Source organism: Trachypithecus francoisi, unplaced genomic scaffold (assembly GCF_009764315.1).
Source record: "Trachypithecus francoisi isolate TF-2019V2 unplaced genomic scaffold, Tfra_2.0 Lachesis_group17, whole genome shotgun sequence".
Lineage (NCBI taxonomy): Eukaryota > Metazoa > Chordata > Mammalia > Primates > Cercopithecidae > Trachypithecus > Trachypithecus francoisi.
Window position 1 is genome coordinate 62,357,902 of NW_022681462.1, and position 18,391 is coordinate 62,376,292.

At 36.8% G+C, this 18,391-nt stretch overlaps 1 protein-coding gene across 2 annotated transcripts in view; it reads left to right on the top strand.

Moving 5' to 3' along the window:
- SRBD1 (S1 RNA binding domain 1) overlaps positions 1 to 18,391 on the top strand; it is a 230,814-nt gene that overhangs the window by 202,315 nt on the left and 10,108 nt on the right. For both annotated transcript variants that reach the window (XM_033175816.1, XM_033175817.1), the window contains exon 19: positions 894 to 1,073. In XM_033175816.1, the coding sequence (XP_033031707.1) occupies positions 894 to 1,073 (180 nt within the window). The remainder of the gene's footprint in view (positions 1 to 893; positions 1,074 to 18,391) is intronic.

An 18,391-nucleotide genomic window follows, 5' to 3' on the forward strand; every position in this document is an offset into this window, starting at 1 on the left:
TTACTCAAGTGCTAATTTGACTAGGTATGTGATTCTAAATTCAAAATATTTTCTCTCAGAACTTTTAAGATACTGTTCCACTATGTTCTGACATCTGATGTTTGCCAGTGAGAAATCTGATGCTAGTCTGATTCCAGATCCTTTTTAAGTAATGTTCTAATTTGCTTTCTTGAAAGCCTTTTAGAATTTAAAAAATTATTTATATTGTAAAGTTTATCCATGATACGTCAAGTATGAGTCTTTTTCTTTTCTTTTTTTTTGAGACAGTCTGTCCCTCTTGCCCAAACTGGAGTGCGGTGGCAAGATCTCAGCTCACTGCAACTTCTGCCTCCCAGGTTTAAGCGATTCTCCTGCCTCAGCCTCCCAAGTAGCTGGGACTACAGGCGTGCACCACCACAACCAGCTAATCTTTTAATTTTTAGTAGAGACAGGGTTTCATCATGTTGGCCAGGCTGGTCTTGAACTCCTGACCTCAGGTGATCTGCCCGCCTTGGCCTCCCAAAGTGTTGGGATTACAAGCATGAGCCACTGCGCTTAGCCAAGTATGAGTCTTTTTTTGTTCATCCTGTTCTACACTCAATAGATTCTTTTGAGAGCTTGTTTTTCTTAGCTCTGAGAAATATTATTTTGTTTCCCTACATTTTCCTCTTTTCTCTCCTAGAATGCCAATTATATAGACAATCAGTTAAGAATGTTTTTGGCTTTAAGTAACAGAAAGCCCTTTTCCCAGTGATTTAAACAAATAAGTGGTAGTTTCTATGAAGTGAAAGGTCAGAATCTGGTTGCTGTTTTTGCATATTTGTATGACAGAGAAATAAGCACATTTTAATTTGAAGACTTTTCTGCCCAACCTTCCCCTTTTTATAAATGTGGTTTTTTCTGGCTTTACATAGTCAGCAAACTGAATCTTCAGGCCAAATTCGAGGAGTTGCTGTTACATCTTCAGCAGACATCGAGGTCACAAATGAGAAGCAGGGCAAAAAGAAGAGCAAAACTGCAGTGAATGTTTTACTGAAGCCAAATCCTTTGGACCAAACTTGTATTCATCCAGAATCATATGACATAGCAATGAGGTAAGTCTGAGGCCCATGTGGAAATTCTCCATATCCAGAGTGAGTTCTTTACAGCAAATGGCCTTTGTTTTGGCATAATGGAAACTGAAAAATATGACCATGTTTAATGTGACAACATTTTTCAGAAGTTCTGCATTGCTGAGTTATGTGGCACATTATTTTATTTCAGTGAGGAATGAAGCCATTACTCCTGGAGCATTGTCAAGCTAATAAACCCTGATACTAATGGTGAAGTGTGTGTAATGGAAATTGCATGGCACTCCCCTCTGTTTGTTTTGGAAATTAACAAGACACAATTGACTAGAACCTGGCATAAAACTTGCGCTTTTCTAAAGATAAAACCCTTTTGAAAGTATACAGCCAACTCAGCTTTCTTAAGTAATATTTTTATTGGTTAATAAAATCTAAGAAATGATATACTTTTAGTGAGTATACATTAACAGAATGACATGGGGGAAGCTTTTGAGTATAAGGGAAGTTTAAGGCATAAAAAGAAAACACTTTTTAATAGCATATTTAATTAGTTTTAAATTTTTTTAATTAGTTCAAAAACAGTGACTTGCTACATAGTGACATTTTTAAAAGAATCTTACTGAATTATATGACAGTATAAGAAATATAGTGAATATTTTAACTTTTATTGAATCTAAAATGAGATTTTTGTTTTAAAATCACTTATATTTGATTATTTTAGTAAATGTCATTATGTCATTAATTTGCTTTCTTTTAAAAATATTTTAAAAGACTATAGTATATTATAGAAAACTTAGAAAAAAGAAGTAAAAAATAATATTCTGTCAACATCCAGCTAGTTTGTGGTTTCCCCCAAAAGTTTTATGATGAAAAAATTTAACCATACAGAAAAATTGGAAACAAAGATTTTACAGTGAATTCCTATATAGCCACACCTAGATTTTATCATTAACATTTTACTATATTTGTTTTTCCACATATCCATCTACTTGTCCATCCATCTTTTTTGTTTTGTTTTGTTTTTGAGACAAGGTCTCTCTGTCACCCAGTGCAGTGGTGTGATCTTAGCTCACAGCAACCTCTGCCTCCTGGGTTCAAGTGATTCTCACGCCTCAGCCTCCTAAGTAGCTGGAGTTACAGGTGTATAACACCACGGTCTGGCTAATTTTTTGTATTTTTAGTAGAGATGAAGTTTCGCTATGTTGTCCAGGCTGGTTTCGAACTCCTGGACTGGAGTGATCCACCCACCTTTGCCTCCCAAAGAGCTTGGATTACAGGCATGTGCCACTGCACCTGGCCCATCTTATGTTTTTGATGCATTCCGAAGAAGGTTGCAGACATTGGTACACTTTGCACTAAATACGTCAGCATTCAAATAATTAACTACAATTTGATAATTCTTTACAATTTTTTTCTTTTGAGGTCACATTTACATACAATTAAATTTTAAGTTTGTATTAGCTGAATTTTGACAAATACCTACATCTGTGTAACCAAACTGCTGTTGAGATCAGGAACATTTCTGTTATCTGAAAACATTCCATTATACCTCTTCCAATCAGTTACTGCCGCAGCCTCCCAGAGGTAACTACTTGTTTTGATTTTTTTCTACCAAAGATTAGTTTTCTCCCTCTACCATACAATTGTACTCATCTGTGTAAGGCTTCTTTCAGCATCATATTTAGCAATTTGTCCGTGTTGTAACAAGTACCAGTAGCTTATTTTTTATTGCTTAGTAATATTCCATTGTGTGACTATACCACAGCTTATCTATTTCCCTGTTAATGAAATCTAAGAGGTACAGGAAATACCAAACTTTTTTTTATACTCTCTACATTCAGTACAACGTAGAACACTTCTGTGGCCTCTGGTTACCAAAATATGTAGGGATTTCTCCCCTCCAACCAGTCAATTCTACGGCAGATTATCCAGCAGACATCACCTGGGTGTCCTCTAATTCAGTTAATTTCTGACACTGTCTACCTGGAGATAGTGTCAGATCCTACAGGTTGAGGGTTCAGTACTATAAGATTACTCCCGACTTCAGGGGCCTGGTTGTGACCTATAACTTCAGGATTCCTACGACCCTGGAGTTCAATTGATTTGCCAGTTTACAGAACTCAGGGAAACATCTACTTAATGTTCATCATCCTTTATTCTAAAGGATATTACAAAGGATACAGATGAACAGCCAGATGGAGAAGATGTATAGGGAAAGGTAGAGGAGGAAGGTATATGGGAGGAAGGATGTGGAACTTCTGCGTAGGCATACTACCCTCTAGGAACCTCCAGGTGTTGAGCTATCTAGAAGCTCATTGGAACCCAGGCTTTTGGGTTTTTAGTAGGTTTTCATTACATAGGCATGATTGGATCATTGGCTGTTAGTGATCAACTCAACTTTCATCCCTTCTCCCCTCCCTGGAGGTTGGGGGTCTGGGGCTGAAAGTGACAACCCCTCCACTCACTTGTTTGGTTTTTCTGGTGACCGTCCCCTATTGTGAAGCTATCTAGGGGACCCCAGCTACCAGTCATGTCATACAAAATACACTCTTATCTATCACTCTGGAGATTCCAAAGGTTTTAGGAGCTTTTTGCAGGGAAACGGGAGGAAAGCCAGATATGTATTTCCCAATATCACATGAACCTTGCTTATTTCCAGTCTTTGGCCATTCTGAGTAAAACTGCTGTGAATATTCTTGCACAGTTTTTTTGAATTGATAAGTCATGAAGTCTAATGAAAGTTTAGTTTTCTTAGAACCCCTCTGGTTGTACCATTTCACGTTTTACACTTTCACCATGAGAATTCTGGTTGCCTCGCATTTTTGTCATATGATGTTAGGTAGTTGTTGTTAGCCATTCTAATGTGTGTAGAAAGATCTACTTGGTTTTAATTTGCATTTCCCTGGCAACATTGAACACTTTCTAATGTGCTTACTGGTCATTTGTATATCTTCTTTGTGAAATATTTGTTCGTATTATTTGGCCATTTTCTTTTCTTTTTTTTTTTTGAGATGGAGTCTGTCTCGGTCACCCAGGCTAGAGTGCAGTGGCTGCATCTCAGCTCACTACAAGCTCCGCCTCCTGGGTTTATGCCATTCTCCTGCCTCAGTCTCCCGAGTAGCTGGGACTACAGGCGCCTGCCACGTCGCCCAGCTAGTTTTTTGTATTTTTTTTTTAGTATAGACGGGGTTTCAACGTGTTAGCCAGGATGGTCTCGATCTCATGACCTCGTGATCCGCCCATCTTGGCCTGCCAAAGTGCTGGGATTACAAGCTTGAGCCACTGTGCCCGGCCTATTTGGCCGTTTTCTAATTGAATTGTTTGCCCTTTTATTATTGAGTTTTGGGAGTTTTTAATATATCTTGCATATATAAAAATGTACTTTGTCAAATATATGATTCATGAATATTTTTTCCCAGTTTGTGGTTTACCTCTTTTTTTTAGAGACCAAAAAAAATATCTTATTGCTGTCTTAATATTTATCAATTCTTTTGGTCCATGAACTTATTATATCTTAGCATTTATTTAGGTCTTATTTCTCTAAGCAGTGTCTTTTAGTTTTCAGTGTACAGGTTTTGCATGTGTTTTATTAAATGTATTATATGTTTTTCAACACTATTGTAAATGGAGTTTTTAAAATTTTTGCTGCTACTTGTTTGTTGCTAATATATAAAAATATGAGTTTTGTGGAATAACCTTATATCCCGCAGACTTATTAAATTCACTTACTAGTTCTACTAGGTATTTGTAGATTCCTTAAGTTCTCCTATATAAGCAGTTACGTCATCAGTAACTATATTAAACCTTACTTCCTCCATTTTAATCTTCATGCTTCTTATTTTTCTTTACTTTATTCTTTTTTCCTTTTTTTCTTTTTGCCTATTGCAATGGCCGGGACCTTCAGTGCAGTGTTGAATAGGAATGGTGAGAGTAGATATCCTTGTCTTGTTCTCAACTTTGGGACATGGTTCTGATTTTTTTTAATGTAAAAAAATTGTGGTTCCATAGTAATTGTCTTTTTAGTGTTTGATGAGAAGGTGCATATGTGCACAGGGTTTCATAGAGTTCTTGCAGTAATTCTGAGGTGTACATGGGGACTACATTATTTTGTTCTGTGCAAATCACTGTCTTTTTTGGTGGCGGGTGGGGATGGGAGGGAATGTGGACAGGGTCTCACTTTGTCACACAGGCAGGAGTGCAGTGGTGTGATCTTGGCTCATTGCGGCCTCAACCTCCTGAGCTCAAGCAATCCTCCCACCTCAGCCCCAAGTAGCTGGGACTACAGGCATGCCCTGTGCCACCATGCCCAGCTAATTTTTGTATTTTTAGTAGAAACGGGGCTTCACCATGTTGCCCAGGCTAGTCTTGAACTCTTGCGCTTAGGCAGTCCTCCTACTCGGCCTCCCAAAGTGCTGGGATTACAGGCGTGAGTCACCACATCCAGCCAGTATCTTTTATAACATATGTTTTTGTTTGTTTCCATAATCTAATTATAATATGGTTTAGAAGTTTTTCAATTTTTGTCAATTTGCTTTCTATTGTAAGCACTTTTTTTTGTTTCTACATATCCCTCTCATTAAAAGCTTAATGTTTCATCAAGTGATTGAACTGTAACTTATTTTAGCTATAGTAGTGCTAATAGTGGTTCATTATGATGCATTCCTAGAAGTAGAATTACTCTATTAAAGGGCTTAAAAGTTTCTGTGGCTCTTGAAATACATCACCAAGTAACACACTGATTTATAATGCCATCAGCAGTGTTTAAACCTGAAAAATCTTTCATTTCTCCTGTTAAACAGGACTTTTTTTTGCCAACTTTTATGTGGTCCAGTTTCTGCATGTGAAATATAAATGCCCTGCTAGTGACTTCACCCTTCTGTCTGTTTCCTTTGGGACTGTGCTTGTCTCTCAGAAGGAAGGTATTTGTGAACTAGTTAATGGGAAGTTTCTTCTGTTGCAGTCCAACCCCTGACCTTTAAAATCTAGAGATTATCGCTTCTCAGCCTTATGGCTAAGATCAAGTGTGAAACCTAGAGATGAAATTAGCAATTTATCTTGCCATCCCCATCATCCAGTTTGGAATTGTGATAGCAATTTCTGGCTATCAAGTATGCTTAGTTTAAACATCACCCATCATAGGTCGTTAATACTCTCTATATATTCTCACACAAGTGTCTTCCCAGGGAAGAAAAAAAGCCCATTTAAGATGTGGTTAGGTCATCATTGGTTTGATTTCAGTTCTATTAAAAGAATTTTTGTTGCAGTACATTTCGTGTTTTAGTTGTATCAGAAAACTGTTGGAAATTAAATGCCTTTAATGTTACCCTTCCATAATATCACCCACACAAATACATCAAAATGTAACATGATTACGTCTTTCCTTTCGTGTTTATGGTAGTCTGTCTCATATATGTTTTTAGGAAAATTGAGATTATGATATTTTATAGCCTGAGTTATTTAGTGGTTTAAAGAAAGTCAACTTTTTTGTTTATGTTTATTATTTATATAATTTTTAAAAGCCTTATTTATGTATGGGTTCTTTGTATATTAAAGCCCTTTGTTTTATGGACTGGCATTGTTTTTCTACTTGTTCACCTTTTGTATCTGCTTATAATATTACGTTTTTGAAATATGAATGTTTAATTGTTATGAAGTAAAACCTTTTTTTGGTTTTTATGCAAGTTGTGTCTTAAGATCCCTCATCTCTAAGATCAGTTCAGTGTTCCCCATATTCTTTGTATTCTTTATTTTAATAATTACTCTGAATTTTGTTGGTGATGACTTTATTCATCACTTAGAATGTAAAGAGCACTGTGGTAGGGGCTGAAGTATATAAAAATGAATAGAGGTGACTATGCTCTCAAGGAGCCTAATAACTCCTTGGGGAGCGATAAAACTTACATTCACAGATATCACAGTAGTGCTGAACAATTAGAAAGTACCCTTTGTGAAGCATAAAGGTTGTTCCCAGGAAAAAGAACTCGTTTCCAGATAGGGGAATCTTGTAAAGTTTTATGCAGAAGGTTACATTTAGGCTAGGTTTTTAAGGATTTCATTCTGTAGAAAGAGGCACTTAAAGATTGGAGACAGAAAAATATAGCTCAGGCCAGCTTTGGAATAGTTAATGGTCCAGTACAAACAACTTTCATTGACTACTTCCTCATTACCAAGCATGTTAGAAGCATCATCATGTTTAAACCTCACACAGCAACCCTATGAGGTTGGTACTATGGTACTATTATTATTCCCACTTCTTCAAGTATACAGAGTCTCAGATAGGGTAAGTAAATTGTCTAAGCTAACTTAGCTAGTAGAACCAAGATTTGAACTAGATCTATGTCAGTTTAAAGCCTGAGCTCTTAACTAGGCTACAATGAAAAAGCTAGCTTGCAGCCAGATTTTAATGAAATCATAATGGTCTTTCCAGTTAAAGGTATTGTACCCTAAAGACTCTATGTGTTATTCTGCACAGAAAAGTAACAGGGTTTGTGTTACATGTGCTCCTTAAGGAAAAAAAAAAAGTATCTGGAATATGCTGTCTTTGAGTGTTATTCTCTATCATCACATGGCTGAAATTGGACACTGCCTTTTCTCTCAAGAAAACATTACCCTCTCCAATAAATGAAACTTTGCTGATTTATTTTATTAAGGGATATGTAAGAAATGGATTATTCTCTAGAATATGTAGAATTTTATGCTGTTCTGCTGCAGATATGCTATTTCCTGAAGAATATTCCATTAAAAATAATTCCCTTCCATCATGTTTTTTATATGAGGCATGTGTTTGCTATATTCTTATTTTAGGAGAGGAGTATGGTACAGAGCGGGAGTAGTGTGTTCATCCTAGAGCCAGAGCAGGGTTTTCAGCAAGAGAATGGAGGTAGAATGTCAATTAAATATGGCAAGAGAACCCATATTTTAGAAGATATAAGGGAAACATGGGATTTAGAGTATTGCTCTACACTGTTGCTACAGATAGATTTTCCCTCAATAGTTCTTTGAAGCCATTCTATTCTAAATTCCTTTTACTTGTTTCAGGGTCTTGTAACATTCACCTGGTGACTTCACTTCTTACCTCACTGAAAAAAACTCAAAACTACCTTACAATCCTGTCTTCAGATTGTCTCTGTATTTTTACTCATTCTGCCCCATCCTTCCCTACACTGCTCCTCCATGTCTTGATGTTCTTTCCTTCCCCACCCTGACTTCTTCCAGGTTGTTGCTGAGGACTCCTGACCTTGCCCATTGTATTGATCTCTGTGTCTTAACTGCCTCACCTCTAAATTTGAGGGGAGGGGGGTTGGAAGCCAAATGTACAAGGTTTTTTATAATAGCTTTATAAAGCTTTATGACTGTCTCTTGTATCTTTAATGTCTTCACTTCTTCTCATCATTTTTGGCCAGAGATGTATTATTGCTGGGGTCTGCCTATTCCTCACTCACGAAAAGCTAGAAGCTGTGGCCACCTTTTATCTTACTTTCCCTTAGACCTTCTGACCCATTGCTCCTTCTTGTCATTGCTGACCCTCTCAGAACTATCTGCCTCTAATTCTTTCTGCCTGCTTTCTCCCAGTCCCTTACAGATTGACTTCTGTCCTTACCCCCTTCCAAAATTATTCTCTCAACTAGTCATCAGTCACCTCCTTTCCATTCTTAACTCTTTTACCTATTCTGCCACATTTGACACTATCAACTTACCGACCTTCTACCATGACTTTTATACTGTCTGTGGTTTTTCTTTCTCCTGTGGCCCTGTAGATGTATATATTCTTCAAGCTTTTGATCTTCGTCTTCTTTTCTACTTGTTCTACTTGCTCCCTTGGATGATTCTACCCATACACATGACCATCTGTATCTCTTAGCTGACTATATAATTCAAATCCTATGTCTTAACATCCCTAGTCCAGGCCTTTCTAAGCTCTAGCCCAACCTTTCCATTTGTCTGTGAGAGATTTTCTCATAAGTATCTTAGCAATGGAAACTCTATGTATCTAAAATTGAAATTTGTACCACCCCCCTTTGTCCCTCCTTTTACAACTCCATCTTCTCTTATCATCATTCCTCACTAGCCCCACACAAAGACAAGAGAAACAAAAAGGCTCAGTAGTGAGTGGTTAATGGCATGAATCTCTTTCCATTAACTTAGGCTAGAACTGACAGAATCATTCATTTAAAAAAGTCTTTTGAGTGATTGCTATATTCCAAGTACTGTTATGCAATCTTGGAATACATTCAAAGGTTCCTGGTCTCAAAGAGACACAGTATACAACCAGCATAATAAATAAATTATACAGTGTGATAAAATGTTGTGGGAAACAGGGAAAGAGCAGAGTAATGGGATAGGGATTGCCAGGATTGTGGGTAAGGGTTTGAAAATTTAAGTAGGGTAGTCATCATAGGCCTCATTGACTTGGTGACATTTGAGAAAAGTCTTGATGGAAGAAAGAGCTGTGCAGATATCTAGAAAGAGTTCCAGGAAGAGGAGCCACATTTTAAGGTTCAAATGTGGGAGCAGGCATGACATGTTGAAGGAATAACAAGGCAGCCAGTGTGGCCAGAGCAGAGTGAGCAAGGGAGAGAAAAATAGGAGATTTGAGTCAAAAGGGCATTGGGAGGCTATTATAGGGGCTTGACTATAGTTCTGAAAGAGTGATATGATCTGATTTACATGTTAAAAGGATCTCCTTGTCTGCTGTTTTAAGTCCACTGTAAGGGGCAGTGGTAGAAGCAGGGAGACCAGTTAAACTAATTGCTGTAATCCAAGATGATGACTGAGACCCAGATGATACAGCAGAAGACATGGTGAGAAGTGTTCAGATTCTGGATATACTTTAAAAGCAGAGTCAATAGGATTTACTGAAACATTGGATGAAGGATATGAAAATTAGTAACTGGTTACAAATGGCAAAAATAATATGAATGCTAGAGACACTGTGGAGAATGAAGTGGAAACTCACTGTATTGGAGGGGAGTGGAAAAGGGAAAAGTTAAAGAACTAAACAGTGATCATTCCCATAGTGATATCATCTGGTCTCATGGCTCTAAGGACTACCATAAGCACATGACTCCAAAATTTATATTCTTAGCCCAAACCACTCTTCCACACTGTATCTGCCTACTTAAGATCTCAAACCTAACATGCCTAAATCTGAACCCATCTCTCCCCAGAATCTTCAACTACGATCTTTTTCATCTCAGATTATTTCAGTTCATCCTTTCAGTTTCTCGGTTCAGAGCCTTGAAATCGTCTTTGGTCTGACAAGATATCCTTAGCTGAAAATGAGATCCTTCTCCTTGAACAACCTTTATGTTTCACTAAGGGCATTTACTAATTTCTTTCCCCTATTATGGTATCTGTGAGTATAAGTTATATCCTTCCTACTTTGGGAGGCTCCTTGAGGGCATAAATTACCTCTATTCATTTTTATATTCTTCAGCCCCTGCCACAGTGCTCCGCATGTGCTAAATGATGCATAAAATCATCAACAAAATTCAGAGTAAATATTAAATTAAGAATATAAAGAATATGGGGAACACTGAACTGATCTTAGAGATCAGGAATCTTGAGACATATCTTGCATAAAAGCAAGAAAAATAATGTTAATTTTTTTAATTAAAAAGCTGCTTTTGATGTACCCCTTGGTTACTCCACCATACCCCACTTACTCATAGTATGCTCAGGTGGTCAAAAAGGAGTATAACATAGTAGAGTATCATAGTAAAGCCATGAGCTCCTTCAATTGTCCTTGTCTCTGCAAAATAAATAATGCATCTGAAAATTTGGCACCAGATTTGCTAGGCTAGTGACAATTAAATTTCAGGTTAGTTTATAATTATAGGCTATAAGCTCCAATAGGGCATGGATCATAAGAGCCTGTTTTACCTCTCTATCCCTAGCACCTGACAAATACTGATATGGCAATGTTTGTTTAATGAGAAAATAAATGATAGGAATTAATAATGAAAGATGACTACATAAAAGAACACTGAGGAAGGGAACGACTCAGGAACTGATAACTTCAGTAGAACAAAATGAAATGTTTAGCTTTACTTTAATTCATGTATTTTTTTTTTCCTATAATCTAAACTGGCTGTGGTCAATGCAGTTGTATAAACAAAACTGTTGGTAGAACAAATAGATCATCCTTTCCTAACATTGCCTGTCCTACATGTTGTGTAAGTACTTCTTTTAGAATCTCTTGTGGATTGAAAAAATTTCATGACCTCCCCAAACTGAATCCCGTTTGCCTTCACAGAGCATTGTGAAGGGCCAAGGCCCTCCTAGATTTGCAGACTACAAGACTGGAGACCATGAAAGAGGATTTCTTACCATTTTCTATCGTCATCCAGAAATTCTCATGTCTGTGTGTATGAGTGAGTTCATTGTGTTGTGTACCATAAACCATAAGTAAAATTGCTGCTATATTAGTAGAATGAGACCCAGAAACAGCCTATTTAGGGGTTACTTCCCCCACTACTACTACCTCTGTTTTTGTCATATCATTTGGGTTGATCCAGAGAGCTAAGGCAAGTATCTGATTTCCTCTTTTTCTTGAATAAGGTGCCAGGAGTAGTGCTTGGTGCTGCAGATGATGCTGATTTGTATGTGTCACAGTGAGACCTGGCACTCTCCCAGAGAATCTGCTGCATTAAGAATTTGATTCACTCCAGATAGTTAAGCTTGAAAGTGGTTGTGCTCTTGATTTAGCTTGAAAAATATCAGGAAATTTAATGTCAAGACTGTCACTTGGCACTCATTTTGATAAAGCATTAGCTAGTATTTGTTATTTCAATTTTTCCCATTAGGGAGGAATTCTAATACTAGTTTCTATAAGTAGTTAACAGCCTGTGTAGCAGGAATATCACATGCAGTCGCATTGGAATGCACCAGGTAAATGTATATCAAGGAATGATTTGTATCAGTACCTGTACGTGATATTTGTACTATAGGATTTCCTTTGTTTCTGCTGATGTGCTTATTTGTGACCCTTACAATCAATGTTGAAAAGTATCAGAGAGTAGGCAGCCGTGAATGTAAAATTCAGATCTGGGACAGGAATAATCATATAACCTAGCGAAATATTTATTTGGGGAGGGAAGAAACTTCTGTACAAAAGCCAAGCAGTGTTTTTCTTTAATTTACTAAAAACTCGTGTCAGGTTTTTAGAACCAAAAGTAGATTAACCCAATAGATACACAAGGATTCTGTCATGAGATAAATGAATATAAAGGATCCTAACTGGTACCCTGAGCTAAAAAGTAGTTGAGATTGAGGGAGGTCCTTTAAATGTTCTGCCTAGCTCCCTGCCATGGAGCTAAAATAAGTCAAGCCAGATAGTGAAGATTTTCCACTACTGAAGACCCTTAATGAGTGGGCATATTTGCAGTCTCTGTCTCTTTCCCATTCCTGTTTAAGAATTTAGCGTCTCTGAACTGTTCCTTGAGAATTGCCTTCAGAGACTTCATTACCTTCTCTCCAACCTGAGCTTACTGCCCAGCAAAGAAGTCTTCTAACTAATAAGTGATTGTAATGCAAAAAGTTTACACTGTTTTTATTTAAAAAACAGCAACAGTTGACTCTTCACAGATTTGATATTCAGAGTTTTGACTATGAGCAACCAGAAGGCCCATGACTTGTAATTTGCAATTTTTCTGACGGGTGAGTCATTAGCCTACTGAATATGTCTAACACACCTCCCCACATCTAAAATTCACCACAGCTTCGTTCTGCATTGGCATGCCAGCTAACTCCTGCAATGATAAAAACATGTTCCTTTGTGGGAAACTTGCCTGAAAAGAAATCCAACTGCCAATACTGTACAATAAATGATGATTAGGTAAACAGACCTAAGAGATTATTTGCAAATTTGAAAGAGCCCAAATTTTTCTGGACTTGGACTTGCCTTATAAGAATTGGCAGCAAGGCAGAAAGACTCATTCCTGGCTTTTGATAAATGATAACATAAGATGTGTATCAATTAGTTATCCTACATTAATTTCTAATAGAGCTATGCCTAGACAATATTAGATTGCCTTATAAAAAGACATAGCATCATAAAAGAGAGGCCAAACCTAAAATATAAAAATGTTAAGTGGACAGATTACTAAAAGTGAATTTTGTTTTTAAACATACAACGGTCTCTCTATGTTGCCCGGGCTGTACTCAAACTCCTGGGCTTAATGATCCTACTCCTCATCCTCCCTAGTGGCTGGGACTACATGTGTATGCCACTGAGCCCAGCTTTGTGTGTTGTTGTTGTTGTTGTTAGTAGTTAAAACCTAAACATCTTATTGTAGTTCCCAGGAACTAACAATCATATTTTCAAAAGCGCCCTTCCAAATGAGAGAGATGATGAAAAAACTTCACCCACTTGAGAATTAGATGATCAGACTATGGATTGATTGTCGTATCCAATGTCTTACACACTGTTCCAAAACACAGCACGCATGAGGTTTCTGGCAAAGCTGGTAGAGGAAACTAGGAAGATCAAGAACCTGAGACTTTACATTTTCCGCTAGCTCAGTCTGGAGGCAGTGAAATGTCAGACTGCCTGGATTCAAATCATGGCTGTTTGAACTGGGAATGTTATTTAACCTCTCTATACCTCAGTTTTCTTGTTTGTTAAATGTGCATAATAATAGTACCATATCTCATGGGGTTATATTAATTAATATACGTAGAATACTTAGCACCTGGACAGAGTAAGCTAGTGTTGATATGATGATTATTGCTGTTATTTTTGTTGTGATTGAGGAGGGGCTAAGCTAAGCAGTAAAAGAAATGGAGGTAGGTGGAGGGAGTGGAGGAGAGGTACAATGGTTGGTCCCCAAGGAAAAAAGTTGTTTTATCCTGTTATCTGGATGTAATTTGAGGCATTTAACATTGTTAATGAATATTAATATTGGGTTTTGAGACTGGAGAACATGCTGGTTTCTCTCCTATGTTTATGGAGCAACCTATTAGTACCCAGTGAAGGAGGAGTGTGAGGGAGTTGCCGGCCAGTCATAAAGTTGTGCTTGCTTCAGCCTCTTCCATCTTCAAAGTATTTGTCTGTCCTCCTTTTTTTCTTTTCATCAAGTTTAGACCACTCAGTCTGGAGCCTGAAACTCAGTAGGTTATTGATTTAGTTTCCCATTATCTCCCTCCTGCCCTTCCTGCCCCCAGCCTAGCTAGGGATTTTAATCTTAGCCTGTCTTCTGATTCTCAGTGTCACCATAAGCGAGTTTCTTTGACCTTAGTTTATACTCTTTAAATGGAATAACAATGTTTTTGCCCGTTCAGAGGACAACTAGGGATTTATTGAAATGGCAGATGTTAAGCGTTTTCAAATTTTTTGATAGGAGGATTCCTTGACAGGATGGCATTTATAGTAAAAAAGCTATTTCCTAAGGAAGAGTCCTCTACCGCTGATACATAGGCTTTATTCCCTAGTGGTACAAGGTCTGTTTAATTTCAGCTTTTCCACCATGAGCCTGTATGTTTTTAAATACTGCTTTTTTAATTTGCCCTCTTCTTTCAAACGTTCACAGGCACTAATCCACATTATGGCTTTACAGGCAGTAAATTAAATTATATTAATTCTAAACACAGTGTTTTTGAGCTGTAGAGAGTCTGTAGCCTTTGAAACCACTAACTTAATTTTGTCCAACTCTTATTCAGAAATTCAGAAAGAGCCAAAGCTTTTTCCTTTTGAATTTGGTTTAAAAAATAGTAAGAAATTGCTCCCAGGCAGTGGTCCTGGGTGCCAGGGTTTATCAGAGATCTAAGTCTTCTGTCTGCGTGAAAATCTTCCAAAGTAAAAGGGTAGGCATGCTAGTGGAGATGTAATCCGTTATAACTTTTACCTTCACTGCTACTACCTTATGGTGTCAGATGTGGCAAGTCTCTTCATCTCTCTGAGATTTTGTTTTCTTGTCAGCAAATCTACATTCACAATAAATATTTGAGAGAAATAAATGAAATAATCTGTACTGGACACTTTCAAAGTATCTGTTTATCTGCACAGAAAGTCCCGCCTCTGAAAGAGCAGATATAAGCAGAAGACTATTTTATACTGTCATTACTTGAAATTAGATTGTAAGCTCATTCAAAGCAAAGGCTCTGTTATCTTTCATAGAGCCTTCCTCCACAGTAAATAAATGTTTATTGAATAAAGCTGAGTATGATTTTCTAAATTATTTTTAGTTGGTTTCAGCATTTTGTCACATTCCTTTGAAGAGCCTTGATTTTAGCAAATCTTTGTCATTTGGGCAGGGGGATGGCAGGGCGTAGGAAAACAGCCAGACTCACAGGAAAGAGGGTGATCAGGCTGCATAATACTGGGTTGTTGATTTTTTTTTTTTTTCCCCCTGGTTCTCTTTTGGGAGGGTATTGGTTTGTTATTTTTCAAAATGTGAGAAGACTGATTTTTGTAGTGTCACTTGTACATTTATTTCTAGGACAAATCTACAACAGTTTAGATGTCTTTGGAGCAATAATAGCAACATTTTAGAACATGACACCTTTCCTATTTTTATCAGCTCATACTTATTTAGATGTATATGTACATTTGTTTAAATTATATAATTACACAGTATAAAGTGAGTGGTTCTGAGACAGGAAAAGCTACATAATCACTGTGGTTATGTATGGCGTTGGTTATTATTTCACTGATCTTAGATACTTTTGAGGTAACTATATGAGCACTGTTCAACTATTTCTGAAAAGATGATCATCCTAAATCTTTTAGAAGATTTCTATCTCAGGACTTTTTAAATGGTACTTTAAAAAAATTTTTACTCTAGTTCAGTAATGCTAAATTGCTAAGTAATAGAAATTTTAAAATAAAACAGCTTTCTAAGGATATGTTCTCCTACATACAATGAATGCAACATGCAATGAGTATCCAGTTTCACAGGAAACATTTAGTAAATTCTTCAGAAGTTAGAAGCAGGTAACAGTCTGATGCTTATAAACGGAGTCCTTTGGAAGACAAACTGCATTCCTTCATCTGTGACAGGAAATCTTTCTCTTTTCATTTCCTTTTTTTTTTTTTTCTGCGACTCATATATGCAGGAGGTGCTCCAAATGGTACCAAGCAATAACATTTAAAATGCCCCCACCCCTGCCCAGATAGCTGCATGCATTTTAAAACTATATTCTCTCTTCAGAGTCTGGAAGAGCTTTCAGGACAACTTGATGACTCTTTCTGAAGGGGTTACATTTTTAAAATGTTTATCTTAGTACGTTAATTTACTGTTAAAAAAAAAAAAGACCGGTCTCAGCTTAAGTTCTACTGGATAATTATTTGCCCTTTCTGTGGTTGATTATTATGCTAAGAAATGCCATTTAAATATTATTTTCACTAGACATCTGTTAGCTTCTGTAGTATAATAGGTAGTTCTGTGGGCCTCTCTATAAATGAATGATACTTGAATTTATAATTACTTGTATATTTTGCACCAGCATAGATTTTTAAGGATTCTGGCCTATTTCAGTATCTTGGTTTAACAAGGAGGTTAGACGTTTGAAAATGCCAGGTACAGTGGCTTACACCTGTTATCCTAGCACTTTGGGAGCCCCAGGTGGGTGGATCTCTTGAGCCCAGAAGTTTGAAACCAGCCTGGGCAACATATTGAGACCTCACCTCTACAAAACATTTTTAAAAACTAAAAATTAGCTGGGCTTGTGGTTCCAGCTACTTGGGAGGCCAAGGGAGGAGGATCGCTTGAGCCTGGAAGGCCAAGGCTGCAGTGAGCTGTGATTGCACCACTGCTACAGCCCCTGGGTGAAAGAGCAAGACCCTGTCTTTAAAAAAAGTTTGAAAAGATTCCTCGATGATGATTAAAATGTAATTCACATTGCTGTCCCTTTGATTTGACTGCTAGAACAGCAGCTGTGGTGGAGCCAGCGCTCCTTCTGTAAGCTAAGCTAAATAGGTAGTGTGATACACTCAGCTGTGTCAATTCAGCTCCTCTGTAGAGAGCTTAAAGGAGCAGCAGGTTTTCCTCATTTGCCACACTTAAATTTATATTCCATTTTTAATATTAAGAGCAGTAAATTTGAAAATAGAGAGTAATAAATTTTAAAGAAATGTATACATAGAGTAACACATATGTGTTATATAGAGAGAAAATATAGAAACAGTAACAGATTTTTAGAGTAACAAATTACTACTAAACTTTATGCCCCACAGTTTACATAGTTTTTTAGAAGGCCAGATTTTCTTAAAGTATAAGCTTTCTTTTTAAATTATTGAATATTTAACCTGTATTACAAATTAGGACCTGTTCTGTCTACCTGTACCTTTTCATTTCTAAAAAGTGTTCTTGCATTTAATTTTTGCTTGTTGCGTTACTACATTAAAACTGAGTAAAGCTAATGGGTAAAAATAAGCAAGTAGGAAAGTCTCTTGAAAGTGTTGAGAGTGCGTAGACTACTAGATGTGCTTTGCCATTATAGCATGGTTCTTGGTGGAGTTGTAAATCATATGTGTTTTGCCCACAAAGCACATGCTAATATTAAGTTGTTTTTAAAGTGATTGTGTTGCATCACCATGGTTCTTCTATGCTCTGTGGGGTATCATATTGCTTTAATGTAATGAACCAAGTCCTCAGCTCCTAAATCTCCATGCTGGAAATGATTACATAAAACTGAATGGCCATGTCTGAAGTCATGAATCTTGAGAATTTCTTATTCTTTGGAAAAGCCTTACAAGACTTTTCTTATTCTTTGAGGGGAAAAGCCCTGTACTTATAACAAGTTTCTGTTGAAAATATTAGCCATTTTAGGTTATATAGCATTCTGTTTGAAAAATAAGCATTTACTCTGCTGCAAGTTCTGTATTTTAACTTTGTGCAGATGTGTGCTTAAAGAACATGATGTGCTTATTTGTTGCATTTATGCTACTTTCTTACTTTAAGTAAGATGGATGAAATTACGTATTAAATAAAAACAGCAGTCCTTACCAACCTGAAAAAGCCTTCCCAAAACAGTGGAGAAAATGAGAATATAACTTTAATAATTCATTGACTTTTGAGAGAATTCTGTTTAAAAGCATGTATATAATTTCTTTGCAGGTTTACTCAGTGTTTTTAATGTTAAAAGTAATCTGCCAGTAAATTGTAAAATATTACCAAAAGTATTATTTTCTATCTTAACCAAATATAGCACTTTAAATTTTACATATCTTGTTATACACAGACATATATATTGTATGTGGCATAAAACTCCAGTTAGAATAACTTCATGGCCTTGGGCAAGTTATTTAAACTCCCTGAACCTCATTTTTTTTTCTGTATGATATAATACCTACCTTTTAGAATCATTGTCATGATTAAATGAGAAAAATCTATTTAGAATAATGT